The sequence below is a fragment of the Lampetra planeri genome, chromosome 38 (genome assembly GCF_965212315.1).
Source record: "Lampetra planeri chromosome 38, kcLamPlan1.2.h2, whole genome shotgun sequence".
In the NCBI taxonomy this organism is placed as follows: Eukaryota; Metazoa; Chordata; class Hyperoartia; order Petromyzontiformes; family Petromyzontidae; genus Lampetra; species Lampetra planeri.
Genome location: NC_136144.1, coordinates 5,446,788 through 5,471,839, shown reverse-complemented (window position 1 = coordinate 5,471,839; position 25,052 = coordinate 5,446,788). Strand labels below are relative to the sequence as shown.

General features: G+C 48.1%; 1 protein-coding gene across 1 annotated transcript in view; it reads left to right on the top strand.

Moving 5' to 3' along the window:
- Window positions 1–13,423: 13,423 nt before the first annotated feature.
- Window positions 13,424–25,052, top strand: part of DSTYK (dual serine/threonine and tyrosine protein kinase) — a 35,798-nt gene continuing 24,169 nt past the window's right edge. The window contains exon 1 of the mRNA XM_078612127.1: window positions 13,424–13,607. Within this exon, the coding sequence (XP_078468253.1) occupies window positions 13,439–13,607 (169 nt within the window). The 5' untranslated portion in view covers window positions 13,424–13,438. The remainder of the gene's footprint in view (window positions 13,608–25,052) is intronic.

Sequence of the window (25,052 nt, the reverse complement as noted above, 5' to 3'; positions counted from 1 at the left end):
GGGGGGGGTGGCAAGTGTGGGGGGGGGGGGTACAATTTGAGCAGTCGAGAGACCGTGCGAGCTAAGACGCTGGTGTCAGCGTGCGATCGACTTGAAATACCGACGACACGCGAGAGGGACTAACACAAAAAAGCCGTTGCTCGTGGTTTCTTTTCTTACAGAAGAAATGCACCGAGCCGCGCGTGTTTCTTTTCCCTTGTAAGAACCTGCGTACGGCAGCAGTTGGCATCGCGGGCTCGCGAAGGGGGGCGCTTTCCCGCCGCGTTCCTCCTAAACTCCTCTATCCTGCGCGGGCTCTCCCGATCTTTCAGGGACGTGACCGAAAAAAAAAGAGGAAAATCTCAACTCGGATTCGGTCGAGGGCGTGCCGGCATCCCCACGCGGCAGCGATGTGTTACAAGTAAAACAAAAAAGGCATTTTTCATTTCTCTTCGGCGTGAATTGCCGTCGCGTTAATTCCGCTCGCTTATGGATTCGAGGACATAAGCCAAGCTATAGATGTCATATTGACTTTAATAGAAAAAAAACTACGCGGGCTCGGGGCCCGGGGTACATCAAGGAGAAGGGATGATGGCGGTGGCGGTGGAGGGGGTGTGGGGGTTTCGGAACTACCGACGGGACGATGGGAGTAGCAGCCTAACGCGCCCCAGAGGAATGCTCGCTGCGGAGCTATTGCGATAAAAATTAACCCGTGAAAACAAAGTTTTTCACTATAAATCCTTTATATGCGTGGCATCGGTTTTATTTTATTATTCATTTCTGTTTTTCTTGAGCAAGAGTTTCATTTTTATCACATTGGTATTTTAAATAAAATATGAACATTTTTTTTCCTAAAAAGTGGAAAATTTAGGAAAAATTTTTTCACGAAAATGATTTGTCTCGCACAACGAGTCTGTGTGCAGAATGTCAGCTCGATTGGATCACGGGAAGTGGGTTAAAAAACGACCGAAAGATTTGCACGGTCGTAAGCGCGCAAGCAAACAAGCAAGCAAGTGAACTTAATATAAAGGATTTAAAAATGGGCTTGTGTGCAGCGACTCACGCGGATCGTCGCATGGCGACGCACGGCGAGGGAGGCCTTTCATCCAGCAGCAGTGGACCAGATCGTGGCCCTATGGTGACGACGACGACGGGCGACGTCTTCCCGGTCCTTGATTATTCCCGCTCATTTTGCTCGCGTAAGGTCGTCGCGCTGTGCACCGCGTGCGTCTCCGCGCGTGCGTGCGACTCGTGGTCGTGGTGGGGGGGGGGGGGGGTCCCCTTGTAAGCGTTCGTGGCTGAGATGCCCTCGGCTCCGCCAACCCGTTTCCCCGCGTTGCCGATCATTTTCGCTCGCTTGACGAATAAAATGGGTCAAATTTCGATTTAAAGCTTTCGTGACTGCAGGGATTCATCTTCTTGGTTCTTTCGGTAAAGTCACGTGGAATTGAGATAATAAAATAATAAAAATGAAACGTAATAAAATAATTCTCACGACGTTTCGGCCACAACGCAAGCAGCCGTCCTCAGGTGGAGAAACAGGTCTGTCGAGGAGACAGAGCCTGTCTGTTTTTATTATTTTATTATTTCAATTCTACGTGACTTTACCGAAAGAACCAAGAAGATAAAATGGGTCACTTGGAAGTTTGAACGCGCACAGCCCCGGGACGGGCACCACCGCAAAGGAGACGCGGGGCGGCAAACAACGCTGGGACTCCGGAGATGAGTGACGCTGCCGAGATGTGGCGTGGGAAGGCGTTCTTCCAGCGGTGGATCGAGAATGATGGTCATACCGCCCGCTACTGTTGCTGCTGCTGCTGCTGCAACTGAGCTGTGGCGGTAATGTTGGTGGAATCTTCAATTCTGAAGTATCGGGACACACACGCGGACGTCGCCGGGAATTGAGCCCCGGCCGCTTGGATGTCCACACGGAGCGAACGGACCGCTGCGCTGCCCTAGTTTGTACGTTTATTTTTCTAATCGAAGCCACATTACGTGGTGGCGTGTGTTAGCGGTGATTGGGAGCGGTAGGGGTATCTGTGCGTGCGCGCGCGTGTGTGTGTGTGTGTGCGTGGCGCAATCCGGTGTCATCAATTGCATCTGTGATGTGTACAATAAACGTGGGGGGGAAAAAACATCTGCGTAGAAAGTGTCGTCATTGCTCTAATTACCATTCACGCGCGCGTGTATTTGTTGGCAATTCTGGTGGACAATTTCAATACCCGCCAAATTATATATTTATTTTTAGTCTTTTCCCACAATTGTCTCTGTCATCTCATAACAATTTGGAACTCGCAGAGAATTGCAACCCCCCTCCCCCCCCCCCACAATTTTAGAGAACTGCCCACGGAAGAGGATATTGCAGAACGAACTCTGAGATTCCATCAAAAGGCCCACGATCAATCAACACTTCCCCACCCAGTCTGTGACGAGAGTAATGCTCATCGCAGAACAGTCAAACCCCCGAGATATTACTGGTAGGAACCTCTGGTTACACCAGCCCACAGAGGATTATTGTGTCCGTCCGTCCGTCGTGCAGGGAGGGGCTGGGTGGGGAGGGAGGGGCTCGGTGGGGAGGGTGGGGCTGGGTGGGGTGGGGCTGGGTGGGGAGGGGCTGGTCACCCCATGGTGTCCTTATAAAACTCAACGTTTAACCTACTCACGCCGGCTTGTGCCCGTCCTCACAGTCGGGCATATTTGCGGAATACACCACGCCGCCGTTGACCCTGGCCATTGACCGAGCAACCCAACGTTCTTACCAGCTCCCTCCGCAGGAATGTGTTTGATTCCGAGAGCTGTCGAACCACATTTTAAAGTACATCATTTTATTAATAATGCGTTCGAGGCTGAGACCATCAACTCGCTACACTCTGATTAACTAGATCACAGGCGGCTGAAACCTGGGGTCGAACCCAGCGTTGTCAACGGTGCTGACTCAGTGTCTCGGACCTCCTCTTGAGCCATGGAGCCACCGAGCCAGCCCCAGGCGTTTCAGTCGTCGCGAGCGGTACACGCGCGGACAGCGTGCATTGCCCTATGCGACGGTCTTAACGGAGAGGAGGTCAAATTTCGATTTAAAGCTTTCGTGACGGCAGGGATTCATCTTCTTGGACAGCTGTCTCCCCGACAGACCTGGTCTTCACCTGAAGACGGCTGCTTGCGTTGTGGCCGAAACGTCGTGAGAATTATTTTATTATGTTTTAAATGTATTAATTTATTATTTCCCTTCTACGTAACTTTACCGAAAGAACCAAGAAGAGAGGAGGTCACTTCAAGGTGTGCTTTTGAGATGCGGTGGCACGGGGGGAAGGCGTGGAAAGAATTTGCGGCTGGTGCGATGCGAATGCCAGCGTGGGAGGTGTCGCTCGCAAGGCCCCGCGTCTCCTCGATTAGCGCGGGTGGCAACGTAACGGCGCGAAAGAAAATTCAGCAACGTACCCACAACCACGTCTCAGGACGATTCGCAGGGCAAGGGGAAATGAAAACAAATTGGGACTTGGACCTTTTGAACGGGGGCGCACAAAAGGAGATCAAGAAGAAGAGGATTCCATACTCTTAGGGTTTTTTTCGGTAAAGTCACGTAGGTAAAAATATATTATAAAATAATAATCATAAATGAAAATAACTCAATTAAATCACGACGTTTCGGAGGCAATACAAATCTCCGTCTTCAGGTGGGAACGTCCCCAACTGAAGAAAAAAAACCCTTAGAGTATAAATCCTTGCAGCCACGAAAGCTTCAAATCTAGAAAGAGGATTCCAGACAGCGGGAGCAGAAGCCGAAAAGGAGCGACCCCCCCCCGCCTCCTCCTGTTGAACGAAGGTTGACTGCGGGCGGCTTTGGCAGAAGGACGCCTCTGTTCATGTCCACCCCCCCTCTCCACCTCGTGGTCACCACCTGGGTAGGGCAGCAGTGTGGAGCCCAGTTTTCCCTCCCTTCATTCGGGGGCCCCCCGATCGCGAATGTAGGAGGAAGTTAACGTACAATACAACCCCATACCTTTCGATTGAAAGCTTTCGTGACTGCAGGGATTCATCTTCTTGGTTCTTTCGGTAAAGTCTACGTGACTTTACCGAAGGAACCAAGAAGATGAACCCCATACCTGTCCGACCCCCTTATCAGTGCCCTAACTTCTTACAGGCCAACTCGGATCTTAGTGGTCACCCCGCGGTGCCCTTATAAATCTCAACGTTCATCCTACAACGTACCATCGCAAGGCCAAAACACAAACAAATAGACAAAAACTATTTTTTTGCCCTTATTAAAACGACCTGAAAACTAAATTTCCCTGTACAAGAATACGGGATAAACCGTATGGGTTGACATGTATGCTACTATATACAACAACAAACGCCATTCGCCACGAAGTGGCGGTGACGTCATCACGACGCTTGTGTCAGGCTGTGTGCACATTGAGGCCACGTGAAGTGTCGAACGCCCGCTGGCACGAGGTCACGGGGCAGACCCAGCAGGTGCCACGGGTCGACTGACCGAGACGACTGGCTGATGCACCACCTGTGCCCCCTACTGTGACAGCTTGGATATCTACATAAAATGATATTATAAACACACTATCCTAAAAATACAGCACCATCTTTTAACACTAAAGCAGTCACTGACTCGCAACATCTTGCAATCATAAGTGACGTAATTAATTTCGGGTAAAATCAATGAAAATGGGGTATGCCTATAGCATAAAATGAGATGTGATAGAGCAAATCTGAGATCAGATTTGGAATCAGCACCCTGAAATTAGTCTAAAACAGCTGCAAAAGTCCAGGCCAGAAAAAAACTTTTTTTTTGTTGACCAGTGATATCATCCACTAGGTGGAGACGCTGATTCGGGTGTCGAGTTTTGAGTGCAGTGTCCCACAAGCCAGGCTCCGTCCGACCTCGTGTTACTTTGTTGAGTTTTCAGGTCCACACGGCGTACAGCCGTTTCAATAATGGCAAAGAAAGTAGATTTATATTCTTGGTTCTTTCGGTAAAGTCACGTAGAAGGGAAATAATAAAAACGTCGTGAGAATTTTATCTTAATATGTTTTATTATTATTATTTAATTATTTCCCTTCTATGTGACTTTACCGAAAGAACCAAGAATATGGTTAGAAAATATTTACGTTCATCATCCGTACATTTATTTCTCAGAACCTTGTTGGGTCAGGCAAAGGGGGGGTGCTCGGTTGAAACAAAATTCAACAAGGGGAGTAACAGAAGCCAAAATGAAGATTGAGAACCACTCATCTGGACAATATGGTTATTACTATTCTTAGGTTTTTTTCGGTAAAGTCACGTAGGTAAAACATCAAAATTAATGAAAATAAAATAAAACAATTTATTTTATTTTATTTTCATTAATTTTGATGTTTTACCTACGTGACTTTACCGAAAAAACCTAAGAATATGATTCCTTGCAGTCACGAAAGCTTCAAATCTATGGTTATTACTCTTTGGTTTTTTCGGTAAAGTCACGTATAAAGAGAAAATAATAAATTAAATAATAGCATACGACGTTTCGATTGCAATACAAGCAATCATCATCAGGTACAAATGAAAGAGAAAACAAACCTAGTATACTTAGAAATATAATGCATTACAACACAGACAATCGGCTAACATAACAGTCAACACCCTACCTGGTTGATTACGTTCTTCCAGAGAATGCTAAATTTGAGAGATGAAACACAGAACCAGAATCTATGTCTCCGGTTCTGTGTTTTATCTCTCTCTCAAATTTAGCATTCTCTGGAAGAACGTAATCAACCAGGTAGGGTGTTGACCGTTATGTTAGCCGACTGTCTGTGTTGTATCGCATTACATTTCTAAGTTTACTAGGTTTGTTTTCTATTTCATTTGTACCTGATGACGATTGCTTGTGTTGCAATCGAAACGTCGTATGCTATCGTTTAATTTATTATTTTCTCTTTATACGTGACTTTACCGAAAGAACCAAAGAGTAATTCCTGCAGTCACGAAAGCTCCAAATTAAATATGGTTATTGCCAGTGAACGTGGATCGTGGGACCAACAGCTGACCCCATGTTTCCTGGCACTGCCATTGGCATCGGTCGCCGCGTTTAAATGAAATAAACTCTCCAGTAGTAGGAGTAGTAGTGGTGGCGGTGGGACTGTGGTCATCCAGAACAGACGGTACACACACATGATGCCAGTAGTAGGTGTAGTAGTGGTGGCGGTGGGACTTTGGTCATCCAGAACAGACGGTACACACACATGATGCCAGTAGTAGGTGTAGTAGTGGTGGCGGTGGGACTGTGGTCATCCAGAACAGACGGTACACACACATGATGCGAGTAGTAGGAGTAGTAGTGGTGGCGGTGGGACTGTGGTCATCCAGAACAGACCGTACACACACATGATGCCAGTAGTAGGTGTAGTAGTGGTGGCGGTGGGACTTTGGTCATCCAGAACAGACGGTACACACACATGATGCCAGTAGTAGGTGTAGTAGTGGTGGCGGTGGGACTGTGGTCATCCAGAACAGACGGTACACACACATGATGCCAGTAGTAGGTGTAGTAGTGGTGGCGGTGGGAATGTGGTCATCCAGAACAGACGGTACACACACATGATGCCAGTAGTAGGTGTAGTAGTGGTGGCGGTGCGAATGTGGTCATCCAGAACAGACGGTACACACACATGATGCCAGTAGTAGGTGTAGTAGTGGTGGCGGTGGGACTGTGGTCATCCAGAACAGACGGTGCACACACATAATGCCAGTAGTAGGTGTAGTAGTGGTGGCGGTGGGACTGTGGTCATCCAGAACAGACGGTACACACACATGATGCCAGTAGTAGGTGTAGTAGTGGTGGCGGTGGGACTGTGGTCATTCAGAACAGACGGTACACACACATGATGCCAGTAGTAGGTGTAGTAGTGGTGGCGGTGGGACTGTGGTCATCCAGAACAGACGGTACACACACATGATGCCAGTAGTAGGTGTAGTAGTGGTGGCGGTGGGACTGTGGTCATCCAGAACAGACGGTACACACACATGATGCCAGTAGTAGGTGTAGTAGTGGTGGCGGTGGGACTGTGGTCATTCAGAACAGACGGTACACACACATGATGCCAGTAGTAGGTGTAGTAGTGGTGGCGGTGGGACTGTGGTCATCCAGAACAGACGGTACACACACATGATGCCAGTAGTAGGTGTAGTAGTGGTGGCGGTGGGACTGTGGTCATCCAGAACAGACCGTACACACACAGATGATGCCGCCCCGACCCGCACATACAAAAGGAGAACTCCTTAGGTTTTTCCGGTAAAGTCACGTAGGTGAAAATAAATAAAGAATAAATATTTAAAATAATAGTAATACAATTTTATTATTTTAATTTTATTTCTATTATTTCTTCCATTATTTTTATTATTATTTATCTTTTATTATAATATTTTTTTCACCTACGTGACTTTACCGAAAAAAAACCTAAGAGTATGAATCCTTGCAGTCACGAAAGCTTCAAATCTCGAACAAAAGGAGACGTCACAGCGATGATGCGACGACGCCGCTGGATCGACCACGTGACAGTGAAATTGTAGTTGTTGCTGTGGATCGACATCAGCAGCCGTACGAAAGAAGAAGTTTCATCTTCTTGGTTCTTTCGGTAAAGTCACGTAGAAGGGAAGTAATAAAATAATAAAAATAAAACATAATAAAATAAAATAATTCTCACGACGTTTATTTTATTGTTTTATTTTTATTATTTTATTACTTCCCTTCTACGTTACTTTACCGAAAGAACTAAGAAGATGAATCCCTGCAGTCACGAAAGCTTTAAATCGAAAAAAGAAGAAGTTTCAGAAGAAGAAGAGTGAAATAAAACAGGACCCTGCGGGGTGGGCTGGTAGGAATAATACTAATACCGGTACAGGGAAATCGACCGCACACACACGCGCGCGCACACACGCACATACACGTACACACGCACACGCACCGCACGCACACACACACACGTACACACACATGCACGCACGCACACGTAATGAAGTTGTGTTGCTACGCTTCCAGTTCGCCGTGAATAACGATCCGAAGCCCAATAGCGCCCATTCATCACGCCGCTCGATTGGGCCGGACACGCACACACGCACGCACACACACGCACACAGTCACACATATACACACACGCACGCACACACAGACACACACACACACGCGCATACACACGCACACACACGCACGCACTCAAACACACACGCACACACACGCGCATACACACGCACACACACGCACGCAAACACACACGCACACACACACACACGCGCATACACACACACACGCACGCAAACACACACGCACACACACGCGCATACACACGCACACACACGCACGCAAACACACACGCACACACACACACACGCGCATACACACGCACACACACACGCACACACACGCACGCAAACACACACGCACACACACACACACGCGCATACACACGCACACACACACGCACACACATACACACACGCACGCACGCGCACACACACACACACACGCCCCTCTCACCTGCAAGGCAGCGGTCGCCGCTTCTCCTCCCACATCTCTCGTCGCGGCAGCTGTAACGATGGTGCAAGTTTGTTTTTATCATCAATTCCTCCTCTACCCCTCCCCGCCACTGTTCACCCACCAGAATAAATGAGTTCGCCCATAGTCAGTCGATCAAAAAGTTTCGCCGTGAGGCGCCGGAAGCGACGGCCATCTTGTTTAATTCACAGATCGCAGGGGGAGCGGGCGGCCATCTTGTCGGACAGGGTCATGCCAAGTGTCTGCAGTAGGGGGCGATGTTGATACATGGACGGACGGACGGACGATATAATCTATTGGTGGTCTGGTCCACTTTGTTCCTACCAGTAACAGGACCCTGCGGGTGGGCTGGTAGGAATAATACTAATACCGGTACAGGGATATCGACCGCACACACACGCGCACACACGCGCATAAACGTACACACGCACACACACACGCACACACACCGCACGCACACACACATACATGCACGCGCGCACACGCACACGTAATGAAGTTGTGTTGCTACGCTTCCAGTTCGCCGTGAATAACGATCCGAAGCCCAATAGCGCCTATTCATCACGCCGCTCGAGTGGGCCGGACACGCACACACGCACGCACACACACGCACACAGTCACACATATACACACACGCACGCACACACAGACACGCACACACACACACACGCGCATACACACGCACACACACGCACGCACGCAAACACACGCACACACACACGCGCAGGGGGAGCGGGCGGCCATCTTGTCGGACGGACGGACGGACAAACGGACGCGGACGGACGGACGGACAAACGGACGCGGACGGACGGACGGACGGACAAACGGACGCGGACGGACGGACGGACAAACGGTCGGACGATATAATCTATTGGTGGTCTGGTCCACTTCGTTCCTACCAGTATAAATGCACACTCAACACATTCGTCAATAAACCACCGTGGCCCTTAAACGGAAAAAAAATGTTTGCGTCAAAGTTTATTTGGAGGGGGGAAGGGGAGATTTTCTGTTGCGGTGAGACCCACGTTTTTTTCTCATTTCCGTGACACAATGTTCGCATTACGCCCGGTCAAATATCCCGCTTGAGGCCAGCCTACATGCATGCGTACGGTCAGAAAGAGTTTTTTTTTATATTTGAAATCCACGTTGGGTCAGTTATGTTAAGTGAGGAAGTTACGCAATGCATTCGCCTCTTGTCGCAGGGGTTTCACGGATTAGAATCCGGCAGTGTGGTGCCCATTATTAACCAGGGCGTTAATAATGGGCACCACAGCGATTAGGAGATGTTAACTCCCTCGCCTGGTATACAGGAGGTCGTGGGTTCGATCCCGACCCTGACGCCTGCTGTATATTTGGAGTTTGCGTGTCTCTCTCTCTCATCACGATGGCTAGGAGATGTTAACTACCTCGCCTGGTATACAGGAGGTCGTGGGTTCGATCCCGACCCTGACGCCTGCTGTATATTTGGAGTTTGCGTGTCTCTCTCTCTCATCATCATCACAGTGGCTAGGAGATGTTAACTCCCTCGCCTGGTATTCAGGAGGTCGTGGGTTCGATCCCGACCCTGACGCCTGCTGTATATTTGGAGTTTGCGTGTCTCTCTCTCTCATCATCATCACAGTGGCTAGGAGATGTTAACTCCCTCGCCTGGTATTCAGGAGGTCGTGGGTTCGATCCCGACCCTGACGCCTGCTGTATATTTGGAGTTTGTGTGTCTCTCTCTCTCATCATCATCACGGTGGCTAGGAGATGTTAACTCCCTCGCCTGGTATTCAGGAGGTCGTGGGTTCGATCCCGACCCTGACGCCTGCTGTATATTGGGAGTTTGCGTGTCTCTCTCCCCCCGCGGCCGCGTGGATTTTTCTCCGGGACCTCCAGTTTTTCCTCTCCACATTTCGAAACATGCTTTCAGAGTATTTGGCTGCTTTACAGTTCCACATGACAAGCATGCAAACAAACCTCCTCTGGTAATATAGCCATTGTCTTCGTTTGCATGTTTTTTCCTCACAAGTTCGTGTAGTTAATAATGTAGACCAGCGGTTTCTTAACTTTTAGTGCAGCCTGCACCTATTTGGTCCTTAGAAAGGGCATCTCGCACCCCCCCCCCCCTCAGGGATTGCGTGCACCCCAGGTTAAGAATCACTTGCTTCGAGAATTAAATGGGGAGGGGAGGTCACAAGACATCTGGACCATCTTCTTAGTTATTTCGGTAAAGTTTTATTTTCATTATTTTATTACTTCCCTTCTACGTGACTTTACCGAAAGAACCAAGAAGATGAATCCCTGCAGTCACGAAAGCTTTAAATCGAAACATCTGGACCATCTTATTCTTAGGTTTTTTCGGTAAAGTCACGTAGGTAAAACATCAAAATTAATGAAAATAAAATAAAATAAAACAAAAATCACGACGTTTCGGAGGCAACACAAGTCTCCGTAATCAGGTGGGACCGTCACAGCCAGATTAGCTGCATCAAGATCTGGCTGTGACGGTCCCACCTGATGACGGGGACTTGTGTTGCCTCCGAAACGTCGTGATTTTTGTTTTATTTTATTTTCATTAATTTTGATGTTTTACCTACGTGAATTTACCGAAAAAACCTAAGAATATGATTCCTTGCAGTCACGAAAGCTTCAAATCTAGAATCTGGACCATCCTGTACAAAAAAGCCGAAATTATTTAACCAAAGCCCCGCCCCCATCCCCCAGTTAACCCGCAGCCCCTCCCCCCCCAAGGCCATCTCGCCCCGCCCACTTCATCCCACTGAGGTTTTCCAGGGCTCGCCAAGGTAGAGCCTCACCCAGTGTGGCCCGAAAGTAAAAACAAATATATGGGGCCGTCCATAAATGACGTCACGCGATTTTGGACGATTTTTGACCCCCCCCCCCACCCCTCGTTATATGGCGTCACGAAAAGTCAGACCCCCCCCCCCCTCAAATATGACGTCACAAAGCTCTGCCCCCCTCCCCCCTGAAAACCATGTTTCCATTTTGAAAATGAAACATGCTTCGAATCGCTTTAAACAATTGTCATTGTAGCGCGTATTTAATGTGGCGCTGCACTTTGATGTTGTAGGAGAAAACATTTATTTACAAGTCTATTTAATTAAGTAGAACGTGTTGTCTATATTTATTTAAAGTTGCGCATTTTTATGTGACGTCACATTTCTCAACACCCCCCCCCCCTCGTCACACATCGTCACAAATGTCTGACCCCCCCCCCCCCCAGGTGCGTGACGTCATTTATGGACGGCCCCTATGGCAGAGGGGACGTTTCGGGCAATGGCCCTTCGTTTGGCGCATCATGATAGAACACGGCAATAATTACACCTTTAAAACGTCTCCTCGTGAAGTGTGTTTATTATCACGTGAATAGTTACATAGTATTCGCTCTCTACTAACGCATAAAACCTCAAATAATTCAAACGTATGAGTGTATGACTAAATAAACTCAATTCTAGATTTGAAGTTTTTGTGATTGCAAGGATCCATACTCTTTGGTTCTTTCGGTAACGTCACGTGGGTGAAAATAAGAATAAAAATAAATAAAATAAAAAATTAAAATAACTAAATTAAATAACGACGTTTCGGGCGCAACACAAGCGTCCGTCATCAGGTTTCACCTACGTGACTTTACCGAAAGAACCAAAAAATATAAAAAAAACTCAATTGTATTCAGAGACACATTGTCCTATCCCCTGTTGACCCCGCCTCTCTCCCCATTGCCCCACCACTTTTCCCCATTGTGAAAAGAGCTTTAGAGCTCATCGGATTCCTCATGTTGTCTAAATTATAATTCTGAGTCAAATTGCTCGCGCCCCTCCCCGATTGCCCCGCCCCCCAATTGCCCCCCCCCCCTCATTGCCCCACCCCCTACCCCAATTCCTCGCCTCTCCCCCCCATTGCCCCACCCCTCCCACATTACCCCTCCCCCCCGCATTGCCCCACCTCCCCCAGTGCCCCACTCACCCATTGTCCCACCCCCTCCACCCAGTGCCCCGCCCACTCATTACCCCACCTCCTCCCACATTACCCCACCCCCCTCCACCCATTGCCCCACCCCCCTCCACCCATTGCCCCCCCCCCCCCCTCATTGCCTCACCTTCCCCAGCGCCCCGCCCACTCATTGCCCCACCCCCTCCACCCATTGCCCCCCCACTCATTGCCCCACCTTCCCCAGCGCCCCGCCCACTCATTATCCCACTCCCTCCACCCATTGCCCCACCCCCTCCACCCATTGCCCCGCCCACTCATTGCCCCACCTTCCCCAGCGCCCCGCCCACTCATTATCCCACTCCCTCCACCCATTGCCCCACCCCCTCCACCCATTGCCCCGCCCACTCATTGCCCCACCTTCCCCAGCGCCCCGCCCACTCATTATCCCACTCCCTCCACCCATAACCCCACCCCCTCCACCCATTGCCCCACACCCTCATTGCCCCACCTTCCCCAGCGACCCGCCCACTCATTGCCCCACCCCCTCCACCCATTGCCCCCCCCACTCATTGCCCCACCTTCCCCAGCGCCCCGCCCACTCATTATCCCACTCCCTCCACCCATTGCCCCACCCCCTCCACCCATTGCCCCGCCCACTCATTGCCCCACCTTCCCCAGCGCCCCGCCCACTCATTATCCCACTCCCTCCACCCATTACCCCACCCCCTCCACCCATTGCCCCACCCCCTCCACCCATTGCCCCGCCCACTCATTGCCCCACCTTCCCCAGCGCCCCGCCCACTCATTATCCCACTCCCTCCACCCATTGCCCCACCCCCTCCACCCATTGCCCCGCCCACTCATTGCCCCACCTTCCCCAGCGCCCCGCCCACTCATTATCCCACTCCCTCCACCCATAACCCCACCCCCCTCCACCCATTGCCCCACCCCCTCCACAGCTGCCCCCCCCCACCGCCCAGTTCATCATGGCGGACGCGTCGACTCGCTGGTTCGTCGCGTCTCCCGCGCTGCTCGCCAAGGAGCTGGCGCGCACTTTCCGCGCCTTCGGCCGCCTCAAGCAGCACTTCCAGAACAACCTGCAGGAGACGGAGGAGTACTTCGCCGAGCTGCAGGACTGCGGACACTATGACGAAGGCGAGTGCCGAGTTTGCCGAACGCCGCAGTTCCAAATCGCGGCATTTTTTTCCATTTTTTGCTTCGCTTCGAACGGGGGGGGGGAGGAGGGTCGGCGTGGCCACGCCCCGCCTTGCGATTTCCCAGTGCGGATAGGCGTGGGATTACCGCGGCGGCGCACGCCCATTGGATGAACGTTGCGTCACGTGGGCTGCCGGGGCCAATGGCGCGCGCGGGGGTTGGGGGGGGGGGGTCTTGCGCTTATGCGAGCTGGGAAATATGAACGGCACCGGCGATTGTAAACAAACTCCACGTTACTCCATTGTAACCTCATTTGCCAGTAAAAAATATGATAATTGGTTTTTTTACCCTTCTATCTGGCAACAAAACTGACACCTTTTTTTACAAGGAGTCATGTTTGCATACACCACAATACCTGCAGTCATAATGCAAACAAACAACATAAGTCAGTGCACATTATCAGAGTTATGTTTTTTGTTTGCATTATGACTGCAGGTATTGTGGTCTATGCAAACATGACTCCTTGTAAAAAGGTGTCAGGTTTGTTGCCAGATAGAAGGGTAAAAAAACAATTATCAAACTCCACGTTAGTTTATTAACGCGTAAGTCGTAGCAGTGGTGGTGGTGGTGGTGGTTAGTCGGGCGTTTTGCGATCAATATCATCCGTAATGTAGGTAGTTTATTTCGATTTAAAGCTTTCGTGACTGCAGGGATTCATATTCTTGGTTCTTTCGGTAAAGTCACGTAGAAGAAGGGAAATAATAAAATAATAAAATTTTAACAATAAAATTCTCACGACGTTTCGATTGCAACACAAGCAATCATCATCAGGTGTGAAAACCACAGCAAACATTTTTCAAATTGTCTTGCATTTTTTTTTTCAAATTGTCTGGTTTTCACACTTGATGATGATTGCTTGTGTTGCAATCGAAACGTCGTGAGAATTTTATTGTTTTATATTTTTATGATTGTATTATTTCCCTTCTACGTGACTTTACCGAAAGAACCAAGAATATAGGTGGTTTAGTTAAGGTTTTTGCCACGTAAACAGAACGTGCCCATTCGTTACGAGGCACGGCAACCCACAACAACCAGTTGCGTGTTGGGGGTTTCTCTCGATCCGCTGCTGGATGACGACCTCGCCGTGCCCCCACATCGATCGCCCTCTCGGCTCGCGCGACGTCACACACGTGTTGTGTCCCCCTTGCGATTAATCGATTTGTGCGCCTTAATCCGCTCGCTACGATTAATCGATTTGTGCGCGTTAACCCGCTCGCTACGATTAATCGATTTGTGCGCGTTAATCCGCTCGTGGGTTTCGCTTGGCGCGCGGTCGAATTGACATTTGTCGATGGTGTGAAGAGGAAGAATAAGAAGATGGCAAAGACGACTCGATGCGAATCTTCCCCTTGTAAATTTTACGCGAAAGATTACGAAACTAAACGAGTTACTCGGTAAGCCCTCCCCCCCCCACACCCCCCCCCCCCCCCACTGAGCTTATGTTGTAGCTATTTTTACAGAAGACGACGACCTGGCTGTCACAAACGATAGCTCAACGAAGTTGGCGGCTTATTATCATCATCATCATCACGTGAAAATGTAAGCAACCAAATTAGTCTGAACGCGTGATAATGTGGAGAGGGCGGGGGGGTGGAGACCGGAGGACCCAGAGGAAAATCCACGCGACCACGGCGAGAGAGGCACGCAAACTCCAAATATACAGCAGCAGGCGTCAGGGTCGGGATCGACCCCACGACCTCCTGCATAACGGGTGAGGTAGTTAACATCTCCAAGCCACCGTGGTGATGATAAGAGAGAGAGAGATGCAAAATCCAAATATACAGCAGCAGGCGTCAGGGTCGAGATCGAACCCACGACCTCCTGTATACCAGGCGAGGAAGTTAACATCTCCTAGCCATCGTGATGAGAGAGAGAGACACGCAAACTCCAAATATACAGCAGGCGTCAGGGTCGAGATCGAACCCACGACCTCCTGTATACCAGGCGAGGAAGTTAACATCTCCTAGCCATCGTGATGAGAGAGAGAGACACGCAAACTCCAAATATACAGCAGGCGTCAGGGTCGAGATCGAACCCACGACCTCCTGTATACCAGGCGAGGAAGTTAACATCTCCTAGCCATCGTGATGAGAGAGAGAGACACGCAAACTCCAAATATACAGCAGGCGTCAGGGTCGGGATCGAACCCACGACATCTTGTATACCAGGCGAGGTAGTTAACATCTCCTAGCCATCGTGATGAGAGAGAGACACGCAAACTCCAAGTATACAGCAGCAGGCGTCAGGGTCGAGATCGAACCCACGACCTCCTGTATACCAGGCGAGGTCATTAACATCTCGCCGCCGCAGCACCCCATGCATGGTGTCATCATAACCAGCTGCCATTGTTGGCCGAGGGATCCTCCGTTCCCACGCCGTGCTAGTTGCGGGTCGGTGAAGACTGGCGAGCGCTAGTCGTGGGAGCATAGAGGTGGCGTGCAACAATTGTTTTTGTTGTTGTTGCTCCATTGCACTTGCGTGGCTGCTCACGCACCACGTGAGCCTGCAAAGCCACTGTGACAACCTGCCTTGTGCGTGCGTGTCGTCTCCAGACGGCATGTGCAGCGGTTAGCGCTACGCTGCGCTACGAACCCGGCCACCCGAGTTCGATCCCCCCCCTCTCGCGGCCAACACCGGTGGCGATTGTCTGAACCGGTCCTGGGCCTCCTCCCCTAGGTCGACTCGGCCTCAAATTAGTACCTGGTGCGGTGTGTAGTCAACATCGCCACTGGGGACACAAAGGCGGCCGGGCGTGGTGGTGGCGGCCACCTATCCCCGTTCGCGTAGCGTTCAGGCCTTCATAGGTGCTCGCTAACAGCACTTGCCCCAACAGTCTGTTAAGGCTACCTGAGGGATCTTTGTCTCCCGACGGAGCGCCATGCAGGCTCAAAACTGCTTAGCTTGCGACAACATCTCGATGGGGTCGTGTGGCACCCGCAGTCAGTCAGCCCCATGGCACCTGCTGAGTCTGACCTGTGACCTTCCTGCCAGCGGGCGTTGGACACTTCAGCTGCCCTTATTGTGCACATAGCCTGGAACGAGCGCCGTGGATGACGTCACCGCCACTTAGTGGCGAATGGCGGTTGTTGTTGTTGATTTGGTCATTTCTTGAATAGGGGAAAACAGACACGACCCTTGAGGCTTGATTCATGATTCATCGCAGTGATGCCGTGGTTGGTTGGGGTGACACAAGTCTGTTGACGGAGGACTGACCCCCTCCGTTGTTTCTGGTCATTGCCATATTCGTCGGTCAGTCTTTAGACTCGGAAAGATCACCGCCACTGTCGTATTATTATCATTCTTCACCGGCATGAGACTTCCCTGAAATGTGTTCTCATCTTTTGTTGATTTCTAAGCACGTGTTTAATATTTCACCAGGCTCGTGTGTCGCGTGTGTTTTTTGTGTTAATGATTTGCGCCCCAGGTCTCCTTTACAATCCGAGACTTGTTGCCAAAAGGACTTTCACCCACTTAAACCGTTTTCTCCGGATTATATGGCACTCTGGAAAGTAATCCGCAGCCAAAACTTGTGCTTGATGTTAATAAAGTTAGACGAATCTGGTCTCCCACGCAGACACATCTTGTACGACGCACTCCCCAACTTTTTGTTTACATTACAGGGGAAAAGAGTTCATGATGCACAGAATCCGATGCTTAATTGCACCGTACATTATGCACCTGGGGTTGTGGCAGTGGTGCAGTGAGTGGTTAGCGCACAGTTCTGTGAACTTCAGAGTGGAAGTGGATGCTAACGGAACGAAGTTAACAATTATGAAACGATAAACGAGCAGCTAAACTTCAGAGATGTTGTGTCAAAGCAAAAGAAAAGTGAATGCATTATCTATCTCGCGAGGAAATCTACAGGAGCATCACAAACTCAAGGTGAGAAGTGAGATAAAATAATTGACGAAAGGTCTTGCAATGGAACCGGGTGTCATCGGGAAGTGGCAGTGTGAGATTGCTGAACATTACTTGGAAGTTAATTCAAACGAGCGTAGCTTAATGTAATCGAAAGTAAACAACTTCCTAATAGGTGTCACAGTGTAATTTTTCAAGACATAATATAAAATTTCACAATTTAACAATTAGCGTGATATTCTTGGTTTTTTCGGTGAAGTCACGTAGAAGGGAAATAATAAAATAATAAAAAGAAAACAATAATATTCTCACGACGTTTAGATTGCAACACAAGCAATCGGCATTAGGTGTGAAAACCACAGAAAGAAATTTTTAAAAAAGTGGCGTTTTTTTGAAATTTTCTTGCTGTGGTTTTCACACCTGATGAGAATATGAATCCCTGCAGCCGCGAAAGCTTTAAATCGAAAATTATTGTGATATCAGTTTCTCGTGACTTTGTAATTCACTTCACATTTGTATTAGATTTTGTGTGCGTTGCTGCACTTTTGGTACGAATTTACATTGATTAAAAGTTATTCAACTACAGTTCACACAATACATCCTTGCCATGAGTCTCGGTGGCTAGGAGATGTTAACTACCTCGCCTGGTATACAGAAGGTCGTGGGTTCGATCTCGACCCTGACGCCTGTTGTATATTTGAAGTTTACTTGTTCTCCCCGTGGTCGCTTGGATTTTTCTTGGGGTCCGCCGGTTTTTCCCCTCCATATTTAGAGTCAACGTCACGCATTTAGAGTATTTGGCTGCTATACATTTTCACTTGTTAAGCCACTTAGTTCAGCTATCATTTGTGACCATGTTGCTTCTGAAAAAGAGCTGTATAGCTCAGTGGGCCTTACCTGGTAACATCGTTTCAACAGTTGAATCATTAGAACGCATGATGCTTATACTTCGATTTAAAGCTTTCGTGACTGCAGGGATTCATCTTCTTGGTTCTTTCGGTAAAGTCACGTAGAAGGGAGGACGGCTGCTTGCGTTGTGGCCGAAACGTCGTGAGAATTGTATTTTATTATGTTTTATTTTTATTATTTTAATATTTCCCTTCTACGTGACTTTACCGAAAGAACCAAGAAGATGCTTATACTGTCAGTGAAATGGAAAATAATCCATTAGTTATATATATAATGTCATCATCACCAAAACGTCAATTACTCCTGAAATATTTTAAAAAAATTTCTCATATAATACATATTTTTTGAATCACATTTAATTACGGTGTTATATTGTAGAATATGTTGCCAGGAAGTGGAATATTTAGGAACATTTTAAAGTGAAATGATACTTGCTATCTAACAATATTTTTCGAAGTGGACGAGATGTTGGGTTATGTTTGAAATGACATGTTTTTGTACAGTTATTTCCAGGCTACCCAGATTTCACATTTAACCACACCAGGTCGGCTAAAATCAAAAAAACATCGGTAAAACAAACTGAAATGCAATACAATATTAATTATATTAATGATAAGGTAGAAATTGAATAGCAAATATAGCTTGCAGTATAACTATAATTACTTTTCATTAGTTTATTTGCACAATTAACACACATACACACACGCTACATATGCCCCCACAACATTCATATACATACAATGACACCATATACGTATGCAGCTAAGGTAGCCACAGGTTTGTTGATATCTTTTTTTCCATTCATGTTAATTAATGTAGCGGCTAACCGGACTTTTCTGCTAGTAGGGCCACGGCTCTCCACCCCCGTATTAGTCTGGCTAGTGGAGCTCTCACTGGATTGCTATAACACATTCCTGCGGATGGAGCTGGTAGGAACGTTGGGTTGCTCGGTCAATGGCCAGGGTCAACGGCGGCGTGGTGTATTCCGCAAATATGCCCGACTGTGAGGGCGGGCACATGCCGGCGTGAGTAGGTTAAACGTTGAGTTTTATAAGGGCACCACAGGGTGACCAGCCCCTCCCCACCCTCCCCACCCAGCCCCTCCCCACCCTCCCCATCCAGCCCCTCCCCACTCTCCCCTCCCCTCCCAGCCCCTCCCTCCCCACCCAGCCCGTCCCTGCACGACGGACGGACACAATAATCCCCTGTGGGCTGGTGGTAACCAGGAGGTTCCTACCAGTATCACAGCAGCCTTTGTCACGAAGGAGATAGTGAAAAAAAGGCAAAATACAAATTAAAAATACCAATGCACCTGGCGGTGATGATCTTGATGGTGATGATGAGGAAATCGGTATCGAACAGAGCAAGCAATTGGGAGAATTAGGACGAGAAAAGTTTTCATAGTTTCGAGCAGTGAAATTGAAAAAGAAGGCACATTTCAAAGCGAGATCGGAAAAGTCGGCCTTCGGTAGACTCGTACAAAGGAAGCAATGCAGTTGCGTGTGGCGATCACAGGACAGCTAGTCTCATGAGTCACACAGCGGAGATCATGTTAAAAATTATTGGCAAACGATGACATTTTTATTTTGTAATTTATAAGCCCCTTTGTCAATCTACAGCTGGACAAATGCCCTGGCCAAGCCACGTCGGTCATGGGGGGGAGGGGGATGAAGGGAGTTTGTTTTGACCAAACTGCAAGACATCGCTCGCCACTTGATATTCGCTATCGCCGGGAAATCATAGCACAGGAGGAGGACGTTATATACCCAGGCGGCTCTTAACTGCTCTCTCACTCGAGTCGTCGGTGCTCCGAGGCCAAGTGAAATGAAAGGCACTTGGTGAACTGTTAATGGGATAACCCGGGTGGTCGATTTGGACTGTGGGGGCCAGGCCAGGTCTCTGCATACACCCCACCGGTGCGGCGGTCAGTGTGTCCTCAAGACTAAACCTCGCCGGGTCTTCGGAGGCTAAACAGGTCGGCGCCTGGTTCATGCTCGCATGGGTGGCCAAGGGGGCATTGTTCCGGTGTCGTCGGTGTGTGTGCGAGGCCGTGAGGTGTGGCCAAAAAGTTGGCGGGTGCCGAGGTTGTCACCCCGTTGTACGTAATTTACACTTGGTGGGTTTCGATTTAAAGCTTTCCTGACTGCAGGGATTCATCTTCTTGGTTCTTTCGGTAAAGTCACGTAGAAGGGAAATAATAAAATAATAAAAATAAAACATAATAAAATAATTCTCACGACGTTTCGGCCACAACGCAAGCAGCCGTCCTCAGGTGAAGAACAGGTCTGTCTTCAGACACTGTCTTCTCGACAGACCTGTTCTTCACCTGAGGACGGCTGCTTGCGTTGTGGCCGAAACGTCGTGAGAATTATTTTATGATATTTTATTTTTATTATTTTATTATTTCCATTCTACGTGACTTTACCGAAAGAACCAAGAAGACTTGCTGGGTTTTCACTAGGTTCCCCCAGATTCCTCTCGCACGGAGCCGAACTCTTCAATGTCGAACTGGTTTTACTTTAAAATGTTGCAGAAACCTCCTGACATAAGTTTTGAGGCACACGGAGGCTTTTCAGTTGTAAAGCGCCGTGGATAAAGGCGCTTTATAAATTACTGGCTTTACTCATCGGCTTTGCCCGAGACTTGGATTCTTGTCTTGGATTAATACGCGGCCTACGCGGAGGGTGGGGGGGGGATGCGTGACGTCAGCAGGCACACTGCGTGACGTCAGCAGGCACACTGCGTGATGCTGCCACATGCGGGTGACATCACAGATGTGACGTCACAGCTCACTTGCCGTGCAAAATATATCCATTATTGCGCCCCCCCCCCAAAAAAATACAAAAGTCTATTTTTTTATACTTTTAGCATTGTGTACAGTCTGGAAGCTACCCACATGCCAAATTTTAAGTTTGTTGCATGTCGGGAAGTATGCTAAACATTTCGAACAGACACGCATATTCACAAATTTCCCTTTTATATATATAGATAAGATGTTCTCCCCTTGGGCAATGAAACATTTATTTATGTACGTATCTGATGTGTGCAGCGCCTTGAGTACATGTTGCATGGCGCTTTATCAATATCACGTATTGTTATTAGTAGTTGTGGAGCTCTGCCGTTGGGTGATCTCAGGTCTCCATTCAGTGGCAACAAACATAGCCATCCGTGGCTGTGCCGGTCATAATTATGTGGCCATGTTGTCTTGAGCAGAGCCGTGTTATTTCTTCTCAGCTGCCTTAAGTTGAGTGTTGTTTCGATTTAAAGCTTTCGTGACTGCAGGGATTCATCTTCTTGGTTCTTTCGGTAAAGTCACGTAGAATGGAAATAATAAAATGATAAAATAATTTTCACGACGTTTCGGTCACAGACCTGGTCTTCACCTGAGGACGGCTGCTTGCGTTGTGGCCGAAACGTCGTGATAATTATTTTATTATGTTTTCTTTTATTATTTTATTTTTTCCATTCTACGTGACTTTACCGAAAGAACCAAGAAGTTGAGTGTTGTTCTTCCTGGATTTGGTCTCACTTCTGTGGCCTCCACCTTCCTGGCCGTCCTCTTTCCCCACGCATTCCTAAACCCGCGCCATATTATAATAATAGTTTTTTTACCCTTTTATCTGGCAACAAAACGTGACACCTTTTTTACAAGGAGTCATGTTTGCATTAACCACAATACCTGCGGTCGGAATGCAAACAAAAAACACAACTCTGATAATGTATGCACTGTCCTTGAAGTTGATTGGTCCACACCCGAGACAGCTTTTCTTAGAGCGTAGTCTCACATGGTGATGGACCAGATGACGCCAAAAGGAGCACAACTCAAGGACAATGCACCATCAGAGTATGAGCGCTTGGGGTAATTATTTACATCATTGGAACATCCTTTGCCAGTATCAAAATATGATAATTGGTTGTTTTTTAACCGATTATATTTTTCTACTGGCAAAGGAGGTCCCAATGGTGTAAACTGCGCCATATTCTCCACGTCCACTCCAGAGGCCTTTACATCCTTCACATCCCTGGTTCACCACTTGTAACCAAATCCTTCTTAGGCCAGCTTCTCGGTACTCTGTCTTGGTACTTCGACATTCTTTGCGTTTCTTCTTCCAATGTGGTTTTCCTCTATTCTTATCGCGTGTGTCCCCCTGGCCAGCTGAGTGGACTTCCTCTCTGCGTTTCCGAGACGGGCACCACGAAACCCTAACCCTAACCAATAAGCTTCCCTGGCCACCTGAATAGATGCTTCTCTCTGCCAGTCTGTGGTGGCCACCTTGAACCTCGAACTATAACCCCTGATCGATATATCTTAGCCATCCTGAGTCATTTCTTTTACTCAGTTGTCTGAGATGGGCACTGACCCGCTGGTTTGTTCCTCATCTTCTCGGTGCGGTCTTCGTCAGCAATAAAATAAATAATTCTACTTTGCATAGGTCATTTCCTCAATTCCACGATCCACACATCTGGGAGAGGCATTCAGAAAATGTGGTGACCATTAGGCCCTGGGGGGGGCATGGGGTTGCTTCGCTTGGTGGTGAAGGCTCAGTGGTCATGGCACGTGTTTTCGGTACAGTGATCCCTCGTTTATCGCGGTTAATGGGGACCGGAACCCCTCGCGATAGGTGAAAATCCGCGAAGTAGGGTTGGCCCCCTAGGAATTTCCGTATATGTGTGTGTGGGTACCAGAATGTTTAAAATATGTATATTTATACTTTATATATATATTTTAATTAAATCTATTTAATTATATAACCTTAATATTATACATTCACTCTCTCTCCTACGATACGTATCATGGTGTTCTACACTCACCAATGACAGTAGTATCTTGAGACTTGACTCCAGTAATGACGACGATGACAATGACGATGACAATGACGACGATGACAGACCTGTGCAGTTCGATGAATGTGATTATGAATGATGATGATGGTGTTACTGCACAGGTATAATGAGGCCTTTAAATCAGTTAGAAAAATCCGCGATGCACTGAGGCCGCGAAACTTGAACCGCGAAGTGGCGAGGGATTACTGTATTTCCAAATTATATTTATCCATGGTCATGATCCACCCACCGCTGGATGAAGACCTCCCCGAACCCATCGACCTCTGTGTTGCCCATGCCGGTTTCGTCGCTTCATTTCCGCAGTCAACATCCTCTTGGGTGCACTCATTCCCTTCGCTGCCACGCCGTCGTTATTTTCGACCACCGGCCACCGTCGTTTCTCGTGAACACCTCCACTGACCATGCCGGTCGGTAGGAAGGGGGAGGGGGGGCTTGAAGGCGGGCAGCATATACGCGGGAGCATAGGGGTACAGTTTGGCGCATAGGCTTTTCGCGACCAATATTATTCATAATTAGGTTTTTTTAAAATCCTTTATATTAAGTTCACTTGCTTGCTTGCTTGCGTGATTGCGTGCATGCGTGCTTGCTTGCTTGCTTACGACCGTGCAAATCTTTCGGTCGTTTTTTAACCCACTTCCCGTGATCCAATCGAGCTGACATTTTGCACACAGACTCGTTGTGCGTGACAATACATTTTCGTGAAAAATTTTTCCAAAATTTTACACTGTTTAGGGAATTTTTTTTAAATATTTAATTACCAATTGCTTAATGGTGGCAGACAATCATCTGACCCATAGGTGGCAGCCATCTCAAGCCAGAGGACGAGAGGACTCTAGCCACCCGTTTCATGATGATGCAAATGTTGACTAACCACATGGCATGAAATCCCTGCCCCCACGCTGTACAGTGGAGACTATTTATAGAGCAGTTAAATTGAAGCCGCCAGGTTCTTGAAAGTGGTAAAACGGGTCAACGCTAGTGCCCTCGGGAATATACGGGGAATGTCAAGAGGTGATCTTACATATAAAGGATTTATAGTGAAAAACTTTGTTTTTACGGGTAAATTTTTTTTGGTTTAGATCACGTAAGTGTAATTGTGTCGTAACCCTCCACCACCCGACACAGCCGGTAAGGTTCGTCACGTAAACATCGCGCCGATGAGTTACAACTTCAGCCCACCGGTGTGTTGGAGAGTAAATCCACAACATTTACAATTTGAGTAGCACGACGCTTCGCTGGTGAGTACACCCAGCGCGGTGTCGGGCGATTTGCCAGAATGGCAAAAAGAACACCTTCATTATGAGCATAGAAGTACAGTACAACAGTATGTTTTTTCTGCACTGTCCATCAGCTGTTCGCCAATGCAGCCGCACACACAGCGCTTAGCCTATAAGACCTGTTCTGTATGGTGGTCACCCATCAGGAACTCTGTCCAAGCTCAACCCTAGTTGGCTTCTGAGATACACAAGTGGAAAATTAAGGCCTCAACACAGAGGCGTGGTTTCTCTTTGTGCCTATGTTTGTCTCTCTCTATGTATCTCTGTGATATCTGTCTGCTTATATGTCTGTCTATATGTCTCTGGTTCTGTGTTTGATCTCTCTCTCAAATTTAGCATTCTCAGGAAGAACGTAATCAACCAGGTAGGGTGTTGACTGTTATGTTATCCGACTCTCTGTTGTATTACATTACATTTCTTTCGGTAAAGTCACGTATAAAGAGAAAAGAATAAATTAAATACTAGCATACGACGTTTCGATTGCAACACAAGCAAT